This window comes from Carcharhinus amblyrhynchos, chromosome 8 (assembly GCF_965287045.1).
Source record: "Carcharhinus amblyrhynchos chromosome 8, sCarAmb.v2.hapA, whole genome shotgun sequence".
NCBI lineage: Eukaryota > Metazoa > Chordata > Chondrichthyes > Carcharhiniformes > Carcharhinidae > Carcharhinus > Carcharhinus amblyrhynchos.
Window position 1 is genome coordinate 28,021,930 of NC_137331.1, and position 19,295 is coordinate 28,041,224.

The 19,295-nt window shown below is 40.1% G+C and overlaps 1 protein-coding gene across 4 annotated transcripts in view; it reads left to right on the plus strand.

The window, feature by feature from the left end:
* LOC145346479 (sperm-associated antigen 1-like) overlaps window positions 1–18,419 on the plus strand; it is a 114,494-nt gene extending 96,075 nt beyond the window's left edge. For 3 of the 4 annotated variants that reach the window (XM_080193792.1, XM_080193794.1, XM_080193793.1), the window contains 4 exons: window positions 649–775; window positions 4,153–4,329; window positions 8,566–8,982; window positions 15,965–18,419. In XM_080193792.1, coding sequence (XP_080049918.1) covers window positions 649–775; window positions 4,153–4,329; window positions 8,566–8,982; window positions 15,965–16,093 — 850 coding nt within the window. In that variant the 3' untranslated portion in view covers window positions 16,094–18,419. The remainder of the gene's footprint in view (window positions 1–648; window positions 776–4,152; window positions 4,330–8,565; window positions 8,983–15,964) is intronic. The other variant, XM_080193795.1, reaches the window with a different exon arrangement.
* The last annotated feature ends 876 nt before the right edge of the window (window positions 18,420–19,295 follow it).

The following is a 19,295-nucleotide window of genomic DNA, read 5'->3' on the forward strand; positions in this document are numbered from 1 at the left end:
ACTCTGCACCCAAGCCGGGAATCAAACCCGGGTCCCTGGTGCTGAGAGGCAGCATTGCTAACCACTGTCTCAGCCCCAACACAGTTTGTAGAACGGGTAGATGTCCTGCAGATGGGGAGTGTTTTCAAGCAGATTTAACTGGAGGTCTTGGTATATTGCTGAAAGGCTCCTCTTTGGTCTAGCTACAATATCATCAGTGGCTATCACTCCTGCTTGTGCTGCCTGTGCTCCAAGCTGCCAGCCACCAATTATGAGACAGTATTTTCTCTTGGAGAGGAACCGCAGTCTCATCTATAATAATTGAAAGCCCATCAACTAAAAAATTAAAGTGGGGTGAAACAGCCAACAGACGGTGAGCAAGCCTGTACATTTAAGCTGAGCTGCAGGGAGCGTAATCCAACCCCCTCAGCTGAAATGTAAATAGCTGCAATTTCATACTAAATTGAGAAGTTTCATTGATTTATGGATTGATTGTGTGTGCATTTGACATATTATGAAGGTAGTTGTCTGTATGCATGTATATTTACAGTTTTACTCAGGAAATATTTGGGATGTTTAGATTAACTAGAATGGCTTTGAAAAATTCTCAATGGGTCACAAACGTGCATTATTAAAGAAAGCTGACACTGTTTTGCTTTGTTTTTTTAGAGCACTGTGTTATTTGAAACTTAATCAATTTAAGGAGGCTGAAGACGACTGTAACACAGCTTTGCAACTGGAGCCCACTAATGTAAAAGCATTTTATCGAAGAGCCCTCGCTTACAAAGGACTAAAAGTAAGGCAATGGACTAGCCACATCAAATGAACACTGGAATTTTATCCAGTGGTAACATAATAACCGCGCTGGTTTTGGGGGATTGGGGTGAATATGTACCAGCACCGTTGTCAACCACTGTGTCATAATGAGCTGCTTGCTTAATTCTTAATTCAAAGACAGGTCACCATAATAAATAAATAAATATTCCAAATGCTTGACATGCTGCAAATAGACCATGTTCATTTTGGGGACCAGTAGCACATCACATACTGCTAGTGACTGAAGGATAAAGAAAACCTTTTTGAAGGGACAGGGATGCAAAACATAGTACGGGGACAGAATAACCTTTTGAGGTTCCCTGGGCTGGAGGAGAGTGGGGGTGGGTGGTGGAGGTGAGATAATATTTGTATTGGGCCTTGAATGTGTTCATGTGTATTGTGCATCATGTACTTCTTGGATGCTCCAGCCACTTTGAGAAGCACTCCCAGTTAGAATAGCATTAGAAACTGAAATGAGTGTTGAACATAATCAGTTGCATTGACTCCTAATGTGCTACATTAAGATCTTCCGCACTGGGGCTTCATAGACACTTGAGATGCCATCCAACGTATAATAGGGTCTCTTATTTGGTAGCATAGTGGTGAATTTAAATTATTTTGACAATGTCAATTTATGGAGCACCACTAATTAAAATTATTTTCTCAATGACCAGACTGCAAAGATTGCAACTATGCAGCATCTCATATCCAAATGTCAGTACTCTTAATTGTTAGGCTTTCTAAACAATATTAGAATTAGAAACTGTATAATCACCAAGACCTATTTATTCCCATACATTCTCAGCTTCAGTTGCTGGTGTCACTTGCCAATAATTTGAATGCATTCCATGCATGTCCATTGTGACTTTGAATTCCATACCAATCAACTCTTAGTTCCCAGTTACACCAATTAAACCCAGCCTTTGAAAATTTCTTCTCACACTCGCTGCATTGCCCTTCAACCTATATATTGATCCTTATACATGGACATTTCCCAACTCCAGCATCACATTTGACTTTGAGACTTTCCTCGAGCTTGCTTCCTTCCTCATATCCATTCTATTACCAAGGTTGTTTACTTCCATGACCACATCTGCTGAAATTCTTTAGTGTAATTTTTCTAATGCCATTCTTCACAAATTACATTCAGAACTCTCCCAGCAATGTCCCATCCACTTAAAGTTCCTTATTCAGAATACCCTTCTTTTTCCCAAGCTCCATAGGTTCCCTATATTTTTCCACACGCTCATTTCCCCTCCGATCTCAGTCCATACTTTCTTATGCATTCGGGAAAGGATCAACTTTGTAGAAAAGTCAATTGCAATTGTTAAACATCCAATAGGTATTCATCATTGTATTTTCATAGGAGGGATTATCTACATGAACCTCAGTGAAATGGTAAACTAACCACGTCTTTGTATAATTTTATTAATATTACATATTGAAAGATGTGTTGTTCCAGAAGGTGAAGATGATGAACTCTGGATTAACATCTGATCCACTTGCTAATTGGCATAAGGATAAATGGATCAGGAAAGTAAATGTAAGGACTGTTCTGGGAAAGACGAGTTCTATTTCATGAAACATTGGCCTCGAACACTATATCTGAACTAGGCTGAGACCACAGAGCAAGTAGAACAAATATACAGGACTGTAGAAAGGACTTCAGACAAATGGAGGGTGATCAGACAGTGAAAACACTATGGAACAGCCAAGAATGCATAACATTGTTGGTAGTTGTCTGCAGACATCCTGACTGTAGTGATGTAGCAGGAATATGTATAAATGTGTGAGATCAATGACACATGTAGCAGAAATTGCATTGCTATGATAGAAAACATTATTTTTCACGCAAACCAGTCTCCCCTCCAGCCACACTGTGGTAAAATGCCAGCAGAGGTATGAAAATCTCCTTTACTGACCACTTAAAGGGCTCAGTTGGGCTCTGAATAGATGGGCTATCTGCTAGAAAAACGCAAGGCAGAGAGAAAGCAGAGGATCCACTTATGCTTGGCTTGATAACTTCTGAGTTACTGGGCAGCTGTGCAGCTTAAAGGGAAAGCTGATCATGAACTCAGTGCTTTCCTCCAGACACAGTAAGAAGTCTCACAACACCAGGTTAAAGTCCAACAGGTTTATTTGGTAGCAAAAGCCACTAGCTTTCGGAACACTGCTCCTTCATCAGGTAAGTGGGATTTCAGTTCACAAACAGGGCATATAAAGGCACAAACTCAATTTACAAAATAATGGTTGGAATGCACATCTTTACAAGTAATCAAGTCTTAAAGGTACAGACAATGTGAGTGGAGAAAGGGTTAAGCACAGGTTAAAGAGATAAGTATTGCCTCCAGCCAGGACAGTTAGTGAGATTTTGCAAGCCCAGACAAGTCATAGGGGTTACAAATAGTGTGACATGAATGCAAGATCCCGATTAAGGCTGTCCTTGTGTGTGGAACTTGGCTGTCAGTCTCTGCTCATTGACTCTGCGTTGTGGTATGTCATGAAGGCTGCCTTGGAGAATGCTTACCCGAAGATCAGAGGCTGAATGTCTGTGACTGCTGAAGTGTTCCCCAACAGGAAGAGAACACTCTTGCCTGGTGATTATCGAGTGGTGTTCATTCATCCATTGTCGTAGCATCTGCAAGGTCTCCCCAATGTACCATGCCTCAGGACATCCTTTCCTGCAGCGTATCAGGTAGACGACAGTGGCCGAGTTGCAAGGGATTTTGGGTCCATGTCACACTATCTGTAATCCCCATGACATGCCTGGGCTTGCAAAACCTCACGAATTGTCCTGGCTGGAGACAATGCACATCTCTTTAACCTGTGCTTAACCGTCTCTCCACTCACATTGTCTGCGCTTTTAAAACTTGATTACCTGTAAAGACTTGCATTCCAACCATTATTTTGTAAATTGAATTTGTGTCTTTACATGCCCTGTTTGTGAATTGAAATCCCACTCATCTGGTGAAGGAGCAGCGCTCCGAAATCTTGTGGCTCTTGCTAAAAAATAAACCTGTTGGACTTTAACCTGATATTGTGAGACTTCTTACTGTATTTACCCCAGTCCAATGCTGGCATCTCCACATCATTCCTCCAGAAAACCAGCTTTAACAGGTTAACAGTGGGATCAGGGGGATAAATGACTGCCAGTTTCCACCAAACAGAAGAAGTTAAAATCAGATCCTTGAGCATAATTTTGCCACATATGCAGAAAGCTGGCACGTGGGCATAATCTCCTTAGAATCTGAATTAAACAACATCACTGTGGTGAGCATCAATTTAAAGGACATTTATAGTTCATTACAATACCCTTTAGCACAGATTTCTGTTCTGAAAATCATTTTTCTTTTCCAGTGTTACACATCTAGTGTTGAGGACCTCAATAAACTACTGAAGCTTGACTCCAATGTTGCTGAGGCTCAGAGAGAATTGCTGGAGGTTTCTGAACTTTTGAAGCAGATGGGAAAAGAGGAACTTCTTTACAAGACCAGCAAGGAAGAAAAAATGAGAAAAGATATCCCAATACAGGAGGTATATTTTTTATTCTAAATCATCCAGCAAGATTGCAAGGCAATTTTTAACCAATTCAAATGGAAACTATAATTCCACTCGATTCAGAGCAGCTATTCGGGGATATCTCTTGTTGCTCCCTTGTGGCTTTAACAAACTTCGCATTCAGGAGACAGGAAGCTGTGTGCTAATTTGCTCGCCAAACCATCCAAATTGCCATGAAAGTGGTTTAAATATTACCAGGCTGCCAAATTACACTACGGGCGGAATTTTCCCATCCTACCATGGGAATTGTAGCGGGCAGGACACAGACCGTGCAAAAGTCCATTAACCTGAGGCAGGATTTTCTGGCTTTGGGGTGGGCGTGGCTGGAAAATCCCACCCTGATGGTTACAAATACGTTCTGTGGAGTGGTGGAAGCCACTGGCTGCTAGCAAATTGGTTCCATACACCAACCCAGCAACATCCAAGTAAACTTTATAATATGTAATTTTTCACCCAATATAAGTAATAGAAAGATAACAGACTGCATTGCCACTATTTCTCATGATTTATTCCCTGTTAGAAAGTTCCCAACTGGAAATGCAGGATTGCAGATGTAAGTCCGATCAGAAAAGCACTTTTTGTGTGTTTGACAAATGCAAAGGTATGAGGTCAGCTATGACATGAACACCAACGATGCTCAGCTCTACCTCTCTGTCACCTCGAATTCCCTTGACTGCTTCCTACTTCTGTGCTATCAGACTGCTTGATTGCCATTCAGTCTTGGATAAGTCATTACTTTCTCCAGCCTAACAATGGAAAACTGACGTTTTTATTTTCAGTGTACACTGCAAACTGGCTACTGATTTCATTGCACGCTCCAGTCTCAGACTACACCGAGTTAGTTTCCTTTTTTAGTGCTGAATTGAGTTTCAGATCATATATCGTGCATGAATGACAAAGACTGATAATTTTCATGCCTTTTTGCACTGCCAAATTTATCCAATTGCTGAAAACCTATAATTTACACCTTTGTCAGCCACAGACTGGAGGGACTGAATCTTAACAGGTTGTGATTGGATCAAAGGTTAAGATTCAAAAAATCTGAAACAGGAGCCAGCTTGCAAACTTCAGATATCTGATATGAAGAACAAGAAAACACTCAGCTAGTCAGAAGTGTGTTGCTCATTTAAGTATTATAATGAGTCCTTATCTTAACTATCATTCTATTTTTAATTCATGTCAGTTCATTTTCCCAAGCCTCAGGAAACCTGGCGTGTAAAGAGAGGCAAGAAGTACCGAATCATAATGTTTACATCACTGCTTGTAGGTGAACAGAAGAAGGAATGCTTCCTCCAATCCCAAGAAGCTCTCCAGTAAACCAAACCCTACCAATCTGACAGTTCTCGCCCCCCCGCCCCCCCGGTCCTGCTCTTTATCCACAATTGGGCTCCCACAGCCACCATTGAACATAACCCCACCCATTCCAAACTAGATCTATCTGCCCTCCTTGGCTATAGCCTTGACTGCAGACTTTCCTGCTTGATAGCCATCTGGCCTGTCAATCAGACTAGCCAGGTGGGAAACAGATAAAAAACTATTTAAAGGAATCCTGAAACTATAAACTGCTAAGAATTTGGGGAAATCCAAAGGACTTAAAAAAAAACAGTAAAGACTGAACACCTGACATCAGAAATGGAGATAAGGAGGAAGAATTGTGAGAGTTCAAGTTCAGAATTAGCCATAGTAGCAAAGTTACAACAATGTCCTCCAATGCCGTGCAGCCATTTACATTATACTTAAAAGTGCAACACAATGGGAAATTGAAAAATTGAGTGAGTCTTGGCCCTGTGTTCTCCTCCTAGCATCCCCACTGGCTCCAAGCATGCACTGAAAAACATGTGCTGCAAGTGAGGACACAATTTTCTGACAGTGAATTCTTTATTAAAAAAGGCACCTTCTCCCTTCATCTCTGTCTCTTGCTCTTAATAGCTCTCACTCTCAAACGTTGTCTACTTTGTTGCTAAATTAATTTCCGTTGTCACCTGTTTTGAACAACATAAAGGCAACATGTATTTTAGCATCCGAATAGGGAAGGCAAGCCAATGCTTAGGATAAGGGAATACAACAACCAGGAAGGAAAATACAGAAGATTAAACCTGCACAGCTTCTGTCAAATGAATATAATTTTAATTTGAAGAGTATTTTCTAACAAAGAACAGCACAGCGTAGGAACAGGCCCTTTGCACCCCTCCTCAAGCCAGTGCCGATCATATTGTTCTTTCTAGACCAACTGCCTGTATCACTCTATTCCCTGCTTGTTCATATGTATATCCAAATAAACCTTAAATATCACTAACGTGTCTGCCTCAACTACCTCACTTGGCAGTGCATTCCAGGCCCCCACCAAAAAAAACTTCAGGTGATGGAGAGTAGCGCTCTGAAAGCTTGTGATTCTAAATAAACCTGTTGGACTTTGGTGCTGTGAGACTTTTCACTGTGCCCACCCCAGTCCAATGCCAGCATCTCCACATCATCAGTAATCTGGGATAGATGCCATATGGCCCTGAGGATTTGCCTACCTTAATACACCTAACACTTCCTCCCCCATAATGATGTCTGTGCTTTAGCTGCATAACATCGGTTCTGTTTCATTTCAGCTAAACAAGAAGTGAAGTTTAGGATTTTGATAGTAGAAATATGTTGTACACTGTTTTGTTCAGTTGAGTACATCATATGGAATTTCAGCTCCAATTTTGAACTGCAGATATATGAAAATTATTTTAAAAAAGGGTTATGTTTAGCCCTGAATTTCAATCAAAATAGCAAATTATTTTCTCCTTTGACCTATCACCCACCAACTCTTTTCCTGCTGAAAGTCCAGATACTTGGTAGGTACAGCTTCACTGATGCCTTGCGGAATCTTACCCAAATAAGCCTTCCTAATGTGTGCACTGAGATCGGTTATTCAACCAAGGGGAACCTCACCGCGCGCGCCCCCCCCCCCCCCACCGAATAAATTCAATGACCCATCCTCCGTGGCTTTCTGGGAAGAGAATTTCGCAGATTAACCACCCTATCTATGAGAGAAAAATATTCTCCTCATCTCCGTCTTAAAGACCTTGTGTTCTTAAACTGTCCTCCCTAAACTAGGATTGAACCAGAGGTTTTCCTGATTCCTGTGTTTCAGCATCATGTTGGATAACTGTGCTTGGAAGATAAATTATCTGTTTAGATTATTGAGATTATACACCTATAACATTATAAACATAAATATATTATTTTTAGTGATGTTTTTGATGTCTTGCTGTCATACAACCATTTTGTTAGCTCTGCTTCCACTCCTCGTGCTCTCTTTACCTCCTAGTTCCCCTCCTATGCTTTAAATATAGGTAACTGTTCTTGTCAAATCACTCTATTGGTGCAATAATTTACATCTCACCCTCTGACTTTTTTTCCATTAGCTGTTGCTCCCCAGGTTACATTCCTCTCTAAGTCAGATAATATAAAGATTGTAACTCTGAGATGGAATGTCCTGCTACATTATCGGCCTGCTGTTTTACAATATTTTATTGCCTGGGTAAAAGTGGTGAAGTTTACTCTCAAGCAGTAATAAATAAACCTTCACATGACACATCCATCAGCTTTTTATGCTCTGAAATCTCTCTCAGATATGTCATAGGTTGAATGCAGTATCCAGACAGCAGTGGAGAAAAATAAAAAAAGCAATCTTATGAAAGTAAACTTATTTGCACTTTATACAGCAGCTATACTTGAGTCACTAATGGCTTGAATGTATGGAATATGTATTCAACCATCTAAAAGCAAGGGAATTCCAAAAAGAGAGAGTCTAACCATTTGCCCTTGACATTCAAACATATTACCATTCCTGATTCCCCCAGCATCAACATCCTGGGCATAATCTTTGACCAGAAACTTAACTAGATCAGCGACATGATTACTGTAATTACCACATAATTACTCAAAGAATAGGCCAAAGGCTGGTTATTTTTCAGCAAGTACCTCACGTCCTGATTCCACAAAGCCTTCCTGCATTAATACTGCTGCAATGAAGTATAAGTGGACTAACAAGCACTTTTGTTTAAGTTCCTTGCCTACAGTTTCAGCCAATTCCCTCCCCAATCCTAACCGTATACAACATTTCATTTTAGTTTGTTGAGTAGCTTTTCTTTGCTTTAAGGTATTATTTGATGCTGCTGTCAAGTTTAACTACCCACAAAGTTTTTCAAATTCTACCATTTTTATCTTCCCAAGGTTGCTGATAGTGATGAAGAAAAGGAGAATGTAATTGAATCTGCCAGTGGGCAAGAAACTCCAAATAATCCCAAAGCTGTGCAAATGGATTCTGCAATAAGTGAGGATTCATCAGCCAGGCAAGGAGCCTTTAGAAATTCTCATCCACCTCTGGAAAAAGGAGCTAATTTAAAGCCGACAAATGCATATGAATTCGGCCAAGTCTTAAGTTTGTTGCAGGCCAAGAAAGATATTGCTGCTTGTGCAGAACTACTAAAAAATATAGAACCTGAAGACTTACCATCCATGATGAGCAATAAACTGGAAGGTGATGTATTCATCATGATTATTCAAGCTTTGAAAGGATATCTATTAGAAAATGATCCCAGTCTTGTGTATCAGCATCTTATTCATCTGTGCAAAACAGAAAGATTTAAGGTATGTTTTGTTTGAAATTTAACTACTTTGTTAAAAATGGCATAGAATTTAAAAGTAATTCAGTGTAATAGGTCTGTGGCAGTGTTTATGGGAGCCTCCTCTCATCCTATCAACATATTCATTTCTTTCTTGCTTGTGTTGTTATCTAGTTTCCCCTTAAATGAATCTGTGCTGATTAGCTCAACCATTACTCCCATTTGATAGTTAGTTTAACATTCTATCCATTCTCTGAGCACAGACATTTCTTCTGAATTCCTTGCTGGATTCATTACTGGCAATCTTATATTCATAACCCCACTAGAAGAAACTTCTTATCTGCACCTACCTTATTAAGCCTCTTGATGATTATTAAGGTCTCTATCAGGCCATCTCCAGCCTGTTTAGTCTTTCCTGGTGACCATAACATCTACCATAAAATTTTGGCACCATCCTTGTAAATCTTTTTTTCTCCAGTTCTGTTATATCCTTGTTATAATTTGAAGGCCAGAACTGGGCACATTGTGAAGACATTAAAGAAGGTGGGGAGAAATTCACGAGAATGGTTACAGGACGAGGAGCTTCAGCTTTGTGGATAGATTGGAAGAGGAAATTTAATAGAGGTTTTCAAAATAATGAGGGATTAGGACAGTAGATGGGGAGAAATTGTGCCCATTGGCAAAGGGATCCAGAACCACAGCATGTTCACTTAACGCAATTGGTAAAAGAAGAAACAGCAAAATGAAGAAAACCTTCTTACACAGCAAGTGTTTGGGATGTGGGATGTGGAATGCACTGCCTGAGGGTTTGGTGGAGGCAAATTCAATTGAGGAATCCAAAAGAGAATAGGATTGGTGGACTGCAGGGAAAAGTTAGAAACATTGAAACGTAGACCAGTACAGCACAGTACAGGCCCTTTGGCCCTCAATGTTGTGCCAAGCTATGTCCAAACCCAAGATCAAGCTATCCCACTCCCTATCATTCTGGTATGCTCCATGTGCCTATCCATTAACTGCTTGAAAGTTCCTAAAGTGTCCGACTCCATTATCACAGCAGGCAGTGTATTCCACACCTCAACCATTCTGAGTAAAGAATCTACCTCAGACATCTCTCCTACATCTCCCACCGTGAACCTTATAGTTATGCCCCCTAGTAATAGCTACATCCACCCAAGGAAATAGTCACTGCACATCCATTCTATCTATTCCCCCTCATCATCTTATAAACTTCTATTAAGTTGCCTCTTATCCTCCTCCGCTCTAAAGAGAAAAGCCTTCAACCTTTCCTTATAAGTCCTGCTCTCCAAACCAGGCAGCATCCTGGTAAATCTCCTCTGCACTCTCTTCAATGCCTTCACATCCTTCTTATAGTGAGGTAACCAGAACTGCACACAATATTCCAAATGTGATCTCACCAAGGTCCTGTATAACTGCAGCATAACCCCACAGCTCTTAAACTCAAACCCCCTGTTAATAAACGCTAACACAATATAAGCCTTCTTCACAGCTCTATCCACTTGACTGGCAACCTTCAGAGATCTGTGGATATGAACTCCAAGATCTCTCTGCTGCTCCATGTTCTTCAGAACTGTACCGTTGACCCTGTAATCCAAATTCAAGTTTGTCCTACCAAAATGAATCACCTCACACTTATCAGGATTAAACTCCATCTGCCACTTTTCTGCCCAGCTCGGCATCCTATCAATGTCTCTTTGCAGCCTAGAAGAGCCCTCCACCTCATCCATTACTTCACCAATCTTGGTGTCATCAGTAAATTTACTAACCCACCCTTCAGCTCCCTCTTCCAAATCATTGATTAAAATCACAAATAGCAGAGGACCCAGCACTGATCCCTGTGATACACCGTTCGTAACTGGCCTCCAGTCTGAATATTTTCCTTTCACCACCACCACCCTCTGTCTTCTATGAGACAGTAAAAAGTCTGACAACACCAGGTTTTAGTCCAACCGATTTATTTGATAGTAAACGCACAAGCTTTCGAGGTTTCCCTCTTCGTCAGGTGAATGGAGAGTTCTGGCCTCAGACAGAGCATATAAAGCACAGACAGTTTAGCGATTACTGATTAGAATGCTAATCTTTACACCTAACCTGCTGTTCAAGTCCTAAAGTGGCCGACAATGTGAGTGGAAGGAGCACTGATCACAGGTTAAAGAGATGTGTATTGTCTCCAGACAGCACAGAGTGAGGTTTCGCAAACCCAGGCAAGTCACGGGGGTTACAGATAGTGTGACATGAACCCAAGATCTCTTTAACCTGTGATCAGTGCTCCTTCCACTCACATTGTCGGCCACTTTAGGTGTCTTGGTGAGTTGCTGAAATGTATCTTATAAATACTGCTGTCAGTGGTGGAGGGAATGAGCTTTGAAGGTAGTGGATTGGATTCCAATCAAGTGGCTTGCTTTGCCCTGGATGGTGTCGAGCTTCTTGAGTTTTGCTGGAGCTGCACTCTTTCAGGCAAGTGGAGTATTCCATCACACTCCTGCCTTGGGCTATGCAGATTGTTGATAGGCTTTGGGGAGTCAAGATGCAAGTTACTCACTGCAGGATTCCTAACCTTTGACCTGCTCTGGTAGCCACAGTGTTTATATGGTTAGTCCAGTTTAGTTTCTGGTCAATGGTAACTCCCAGGATGTTGATAGTGGGGGATTCAACAATTGATAATGCCATTGAATATCATGGGGAGATGGTTAGATTCTCTCTTCTTGGAAATGATCATTGCCTGGTGCTTGTATGATGTGAGTGTTACTTGCCACAAGTTGATTGCTACTGCCTAGATCTTATCCAATGCTTCCCTTGACTTTTCTGGTTCATTTTCAATTGCTAGATCTGGCATTGATTCCTCTTCTGTTGGGCTTCTTCCTTGGCGGGTAAAAGGTTTGTTTGTCACACACTGTTAAACTGCCATTTGCATTTCCCCTTTCACTTACTCTTCTTGTTACTTAAACCTTCCATCATTAATCCAGGTTTATTTTTAAAAGAAACTGACAACATTGCAAACACATTCAGAGATACTTCTTCAGTTTGCATTTCTAACAAAGTCCAACTGTGAAGGTTATTTTGCATCTGCCTGTGCTATTGTTTAAGGACCAAAGACAGATGCTCAGGAATTTTTTTTGTTTCATTTGTTGCCCACCCCTAATTGTCATGGAACTGAATGGTGTGCTAGAGGGTAATTAAGAGTCAGCCACATTGCTGGGGATCTGGAATCACATTTAGGCTAAACCAGGTAAGGATATTAATTAACCAGATGTTTTTTTTCTATGACGATTGATAGTTTCATAGTCACCATCTAATTCCAGGTTTTATTAAAATCTGCCATTGCCATGATGGGATTTGAATCCATGCCGACAGAGCATTAGCCTAGACTTTTGGATTAATAGTGCAATGACATTGCCACAGTGCCACCATCTTCTCTGTTAAGAAATAAATTAGCAGAGCTGAAGGTGTTTCAGGATAGGGGCTGGTATCAGCTGAGTAATTGCCTGTTTTTACTTTTGTCTGCATCATTATTTATTTAAGTACAATAGTTTTGCAAAAATTGAAATGCTTGAGGTCATTTGGAAGTCTATAATAAGAAGCTGTGAGACTGGTTGAGACCTGTTGAAATGTTGTTTGTTTGAGAAATTAAGGATTTAAGGAGGAGGGGGAAGCAGTAGACAAGGAAAAAGAGAACCATTGGCCTGGATTTTTATCAGCTGAGTTTTCAGCAAGGGGCATAAAATTAGGTGGGCACCCTGTTATTATAATCTAATTCTCATAACTTCCTGCATAAACCACAGATGGATCTTTCATGCTAATGGTTCATTTGTTGAATATTCTTTCCTTTGGGGTAAAGAGAGAGTAAAAATAATGGCTGTAAATAAACAATCAACCTCAACTGTTTCTCCCATCAAACTTAAAGTCAATTACATAAGTATAAGATTCTTGGTTATTGGAATTATGGGGGTGGAGTGGGTGTGGTGCATTAAGGCAATACACAAAGAACAGCACAGCACAGGAAACAGGCCGTTTGGCCCAACAAGCCCACACTGCCATTTTAACATTCACTGAGTGCTCTTTCCAATCCTTCTACCTTTGAATTTTGTCTATGCCTTTTGGACTCCACAATAAAGGTGTGCAAATTTAGAGAATTATGTGTGTCAGATTAAGGGAGGTCTAATTTAGGGACAATTTGTTAACACCAAATCAGTCTAAAAGCATGTTTTTGGAGTGTGGGAGGAAACCAGAGCACCTAGAGAAAACCCATGCAAGCACAGGGAGAACGTGCAAACTCCCACAGACACTGACCCAGGTCCATGTATCTGCACAGCAAACAGTGATAGTCACTGAGCTGTCATGTTGCCCATCAGTTGGTCCAGTTTAAGTGTACACTAATGACATGAAGCACTAGGCAACTCAAAGCAACATCCAAGAGCAGCCCTCGCACGACCCACCACATGTATGCCCCTTGGTGGCCAACAAGGTAGACCGCCATTAAAAAAAAAACACTAAACATACACAGCTTATACAGACATTCACAGAAGATCCCTAAAAGCTCAAAAGGTAAGACAGGTGAGCCAAAAATACATTGGACGGCCCACAGGAATCTATTGATTCCCAGGAACGTCCTGAGGCTCTTGATCCTTATTTAGAGCAGTCTTTTGTATCCTTCCATCTCTAGGCTGCTTGCTTGCCTATCTAGGTAAGCTTTAAACAACTCTAGTGTGCCTGCCTCCACCACCCTACTTGGCAGTGCACCTCAAGACACTTCAACCCTTTGGTCTCATGCAAATTAAGTGCTGCTGACTGGCCTAACAATCTGCAAAGGGAGATTAGTATTCAGAGGACAGCAGCAGGCTCAATCTCAGCACAACTGATGTAAGCATCAGTCTTACTTCAGACCAGAACCAAAACCTAGATGTCATTACCATACATTCTTTTTGTTTTGAAGTAAGCACAGTTACTCATGTGCTGATGCTTATCAATAATAAAACAAGCAATGATAGATCTCATGTACTGAAAAGCATGTGACAGCATTTACTGAAGTGGATAATTAGTAGATGCTAAAGAGGAGAGAACACAGTAAAAAGTCTGACAACACCAGGTTTTAGTCCAACCTATTTATTTGATAATATTCTCACTAGCTTGAGGGGACAGCCTCTTCGTCAGGTGAATGGAGAGTTCTGGCCTCAGACAGAGCATATAAAGCACAGACAGTTTAGAGATTACTGATTAAAATGTGAATCCTTACACCTAACCTGCTGTTCAAGACCTGAAGTGGCTGACAATGTGAGTGGTAGGAGCACTGATCACAGTTTAAAGAGATGTGTAATGTCTCCAGACAGCACATCTCTTTAAACTGTGATCAGTGCTCCTACCACTCACATTGTCAGCCACTTCAGGTCTTGAACAGCAGGTTAGGTGTAAGGATTCACATTTTAATCAGTAATCTCTAAACTGTCTGTGCTTTATATGCTCTGTCTGAGGCCAGAACTCTCCATTCACCTGACGAAGAGGCTGTCCCCTCGAAAGCTAGTGAGAATATTAAACCTATTAAACCTATCAAATAAATAGGTTGGACTAAAACCTGGTGTTGTCAGACTTTTTACTGTGTTTACGCCAGTCCAACGCCGGCATACCCACATCATAAAGAGGAGAGAAACCAGAGCAAGGTCAGGAGAAAAAAAGTAAAATTCAAGATATTTAAGACAGTTTAGAAATCAGAGGAAGACGATTATACTGTGGGTGAGTTGCAAGAACAGGATTTTAGCGACTGCAGGTACTACAACTAAGTGGGAATGAGAGGACAACTGGTTGAAGGAAAATACTATAAAGAAGCCCTGTGGAGAGATTTGAGAATGAGGATCATGAAGTCATTTATCTGGGTCACAGGGAGTGTGAAATCTAACATGATGAGTAGCTAGATCTTGATGCAGATAACAGTGTAAAGCAGCATTCTGAATATAAAAGCAGCATTCCGAATGATATAAATTATGGAGTTTGAAGACAAACCTGAAGCAATAATGGTGGCAGAAGGGCAGGTTAGTTGATGTTTCAAGAGGAGGAAAGTGCTCTTAATGACTTATAAATTGTTATGAGAAGGCAGCTAAATACTTGTCTAAATAAATAGTTTGCTTTATCACTCATTCCAGGCAGATAAACTATACATGCCCATTTTGGCAGTGCTATATTTATATACATGGTCAAACTTTGTAGTTGCTTAATAGTTTAAAGTTTGCAGTGTTAAATGTAAGCCTACTTGTACATAATGAAGTTACTGTGAAAACTTCCTAGTCACCACACTGCAGTGTACCTGAACAGCACTAATTTAGAATGATTAATGCACCTAACCAGCATGTCTTTCAGATAGTGGGAGGAAACTCATGCAGACTCTGGGAGACAGCTAGACTCCACACAGACAGTGACCTAAGCCAAAAACTGAACCCAAGTCCTTGGTACTGTGAAGCAGCAGTGCTAACCACTGTGCCACTGTTCGATGTGAACCTTTATAACATGACAAAGAGTAATGATACAGATTTCCAGAGAGACAGGAACAGATGTTAGAGCCTGCATCTGTGAAGGTGAAGGACTTAAGAAACATTAGTTTCTGGTGGGCACTCTGACTCTGGGGTGCACAAACCAATTTGGCATGCAACTCACCTGGTATGGACAGTGCATGTCAATTTGGATCCATCAGCTTGTTTTTAGTCCAAACAACAAAACATTGTAGAATGCAATTTCTAGGCATAGATTAAGAGATGAATGTTAATATCTAAAACAGGACTGAAAAATTGTGACAAGGTGCACTTTACACAAAACCATCATAAATGGCAAAATCATTCAATCTGCAAACAGTCAACAAAGTGACATGCTGGAGGCATGACTGCATGAAACTAGCTTGCAGACAATACAACAGTCATTAACAAATTGTATTTGATATGCCTACAGGCTAATTAGTTAATGAGTGACTTATTATAGGATTAAATGACTAAATTTTGTTTGTGCAGATGGTTTCAGTCCTTGTAGGAAAAGAAAGGGAACAAGTGCAACAACTCTTCAACCTTCTGTTACAGATGAAGAACAATGGCTTCACCTCTGAAGATGTACAGAATCTAGCAAAAAACTATGATATATAATGTTAATTATTTGGCTGGAATCACAAGGTTAATACAGTGTATCTCAGGAGGTTTAGAACAATGAAAATTAGATGGCTTACACTGTATATTTTATTGACTTGTTTCTTCCTCGAAACAGATCTTAGTTATATTGCTAATCTTTCTCTCAATTATCTTGTTCTCTCCCCTAAATTCATTCATAATTATCTGTTTCATAAAAGTCCATGCATGTAAAGCAGTTAAACAAGGATTACATTGGTTGACAAAAAAAGTGTCATTTTCATTGTTGAGATTTCAGTCCCCAAATGTTAATCAGCTGGACATGTTAATTCCTCACATGAAAGCCAAGTCCTGCAGTTGCTGGGAATCAAATAACAAAACAGCAGCAATACTCAGCAGGTCTGGCTGCATCTGTGGAGAGATAAGAGTTAAGGTCTATGATCTTTTCAGAAAGTTCCAATGGAAGATCAACATAAAATGTTAACTCATTCTCTCTCTCGCCACAGTTGGCGCAATGTGCCAAACATTTTGTTTTTATTTCTTATATCAAACTTTTGTGTCCCCATAGTAGCACAAAGGCAACGTACATCTATTTTCTATTATTACATCAATTCTACTTTTAGAAATATCACCTGGTTTTTTGATTTTTGCAAAACTCCACTATCAAAATGTGTAGTACTGACAACTTTTTTTTTTAAAAAGCTCAAGAACTCTGATTGGAACTAAATTAGAATGCAGTAACTTTGTTTATGGATTGTCAAATGCTAACTTTGCCATAAATAAATAGGAATTAACACTTAAGAACCCTTGAACTTTGAATGTAAAATACAGCTGTTCAGGATGCAGTAAATTTGTGCAGATTATTTTACTGCTGTACTATTTAAAATGTGTGCAACTGATGTGCTCTATAATGCACAGTTAAGGTCAGGGAAATATAGAAATATCTTCAGCCTGTTGTGTTTATGCACTGAAATAATAAACTATACTTATATTGATTCCTTCTATTTCTATCCCAGGAAATTTTTGCTGATAAATTGGTAGTTTTGCAAGATGGTGCTCCCATTATAGAGCCTTGTTCTATAAATTGCATCCATCGATGTCAACAAATCTAACAGTATTAAAAAGGGAATTCTTCACAACAGCTACCAATCTGGCCATTCAATTTTTGAGAATGTGGTCCTTTTAACAATTATAATTTGTGGGACTCCAATTTATCCATCTAACCATTATAAACTCAGCTACACAATGTGAAAACGTTAAAATGTGTTGTCATTTCCTGATAGTAGAATAGATTTACCAAGGATTTACAAATTCATAAAGACAATTGTTTTTTCATTTCCTAGATATTTATTGGTCTCAATTTGAATGCAATTTGGTACAGGAAGCAGTGGTCATACTAAAAAACTGGCTCAAGAGCTGTCATAGAAACATAGAACATTACAGCACAGTACAGGCCCTTCGGCCCTCAACGTTGTGCTGAGTTATGTCCAATCCCAGATCAAGCTATCCCCTCCCTATAATTCTGGAGTGCTCCATCCAATAACTGCTTGAAAGTTCCCTGTCGGGAGGGAAAAATAACAAAGCAGAAAAAAGGGGGCGGAAGATGCATGGTTATCTGTGACCAGTCTAGTCATATACTCAGACTGGTTTCAGATAACTTTTAGAAGGAAGAAAAATCCCTCAAAAGGAAAAGGACAAACATCTCGCAAAACTATTCACTTTTGAATCATGCATTTGCTAACTTATGGTTTGACTATGTTATTGCATTACTTTAGTTGGAGTTCTAGTTTCAGTTTGTTGTCGATTTCCCATTGTAAAAATGATTCATTTAATTTAGTGAGCCTGGAAAACTACCTCAGGAATGGAAAAAATAAGCAATGGCTTCAAAACATTTCTATATGAAGAGGAAGTATGGAGTTTGTTTGAAACCCCATTAAAAGGCAAGACCAGTTGTGAAACTTCGAGCTGTGTTTGTTTAATTTGAGGAAAAGCAACATTGTGAATTGCAGGATGCACTTAATTTGGTGTTTATTTTTTCGGTGCTTTTTTTTATAAACATACTTCACTCAGTAAAACAGGAGGAAAATCTTGAACATTTTGTCTAATACTGATTTGAACGGCAGAGATACTTGCTCACTCATAGCAGTTTTTACTCAATTTACAGGAATGTTCCCAACACAGGCCAAGACTAACTAGGTCCATTTTCTCATCTTCATCCATCTTCCCTAGTCTTGCAAATTAAGTAGCTAGCTAGCCAGTTTTGAAAATTGCTTAAATCAGGGGTAACCACCATATCCAATGAGAACTAACCACCTCTCCTCAACTTTCAGCAGCATAACCATCATCAAATACACATGATAACATCCAGGAGGTCACTGGCCCAGTCACAATTGAGGCTGCAGAGCAGGTTAGGCTGGGGACTCTGGTGATGAGCAACCCACCAGTGACAACATGCATCACCACAGCAGCATGCTATGGACAGAGCTAAGCAATCCCACAATCAACAGATCAGTTCAAAAACTCCTGCTCCCACAGCCTCGCCAGTGATGGTACACTTTTGCTTTCCTTAGATGAATGCAGTTCCAACATTTGGAAAGCAACACATTTCAAGACATTTCATCAGCACCCCATGCATCACCTTAAACCTCCACTTAGTTTATTACTGGCATACAGCAGTGTACATCATCTAGTGTATTGCAGCCACCCCACCAAAGGGTTTTGCAACAGCACTTCCAAAATCTGCAACCTCTCCCACCTAGACAGATACATGGAAACCTCCTGCTTATAATTCTGACTTGGAATTTCCATTCACTGGATCAAAGTCCAAGAATGCCCTACCTTCACTATATGGACTCCAGTGATTTATAGGTGGTGGCTCACCACCAGCTTCTGAAGGGCAAATGGGTATGGACCACAAACAAATCCAATGAAAAAATAAAGCCAAGGGTCTGATTTGATTTAGCAGCCTTAACTTGTCCCATCAATGTCCAAACACTTGTATTTGTTTATGAACCCGCATCTTATTTCATCATCCTCCCCCCCCCCCCAACCCCCAAAATATAATCAACGTAAAGTTGAAAAATTGGTCAAGTTTGAAAAACTTTTGACAAGGTTTAGGAATGACATTTCAAAACCCTGCAGCTAATTGCTAACAATATATCAAGAGAGAAAAAAGTATCTTTCTGGAACCTAGATGAAAAATTTTAAAAATTGTCAACATGAA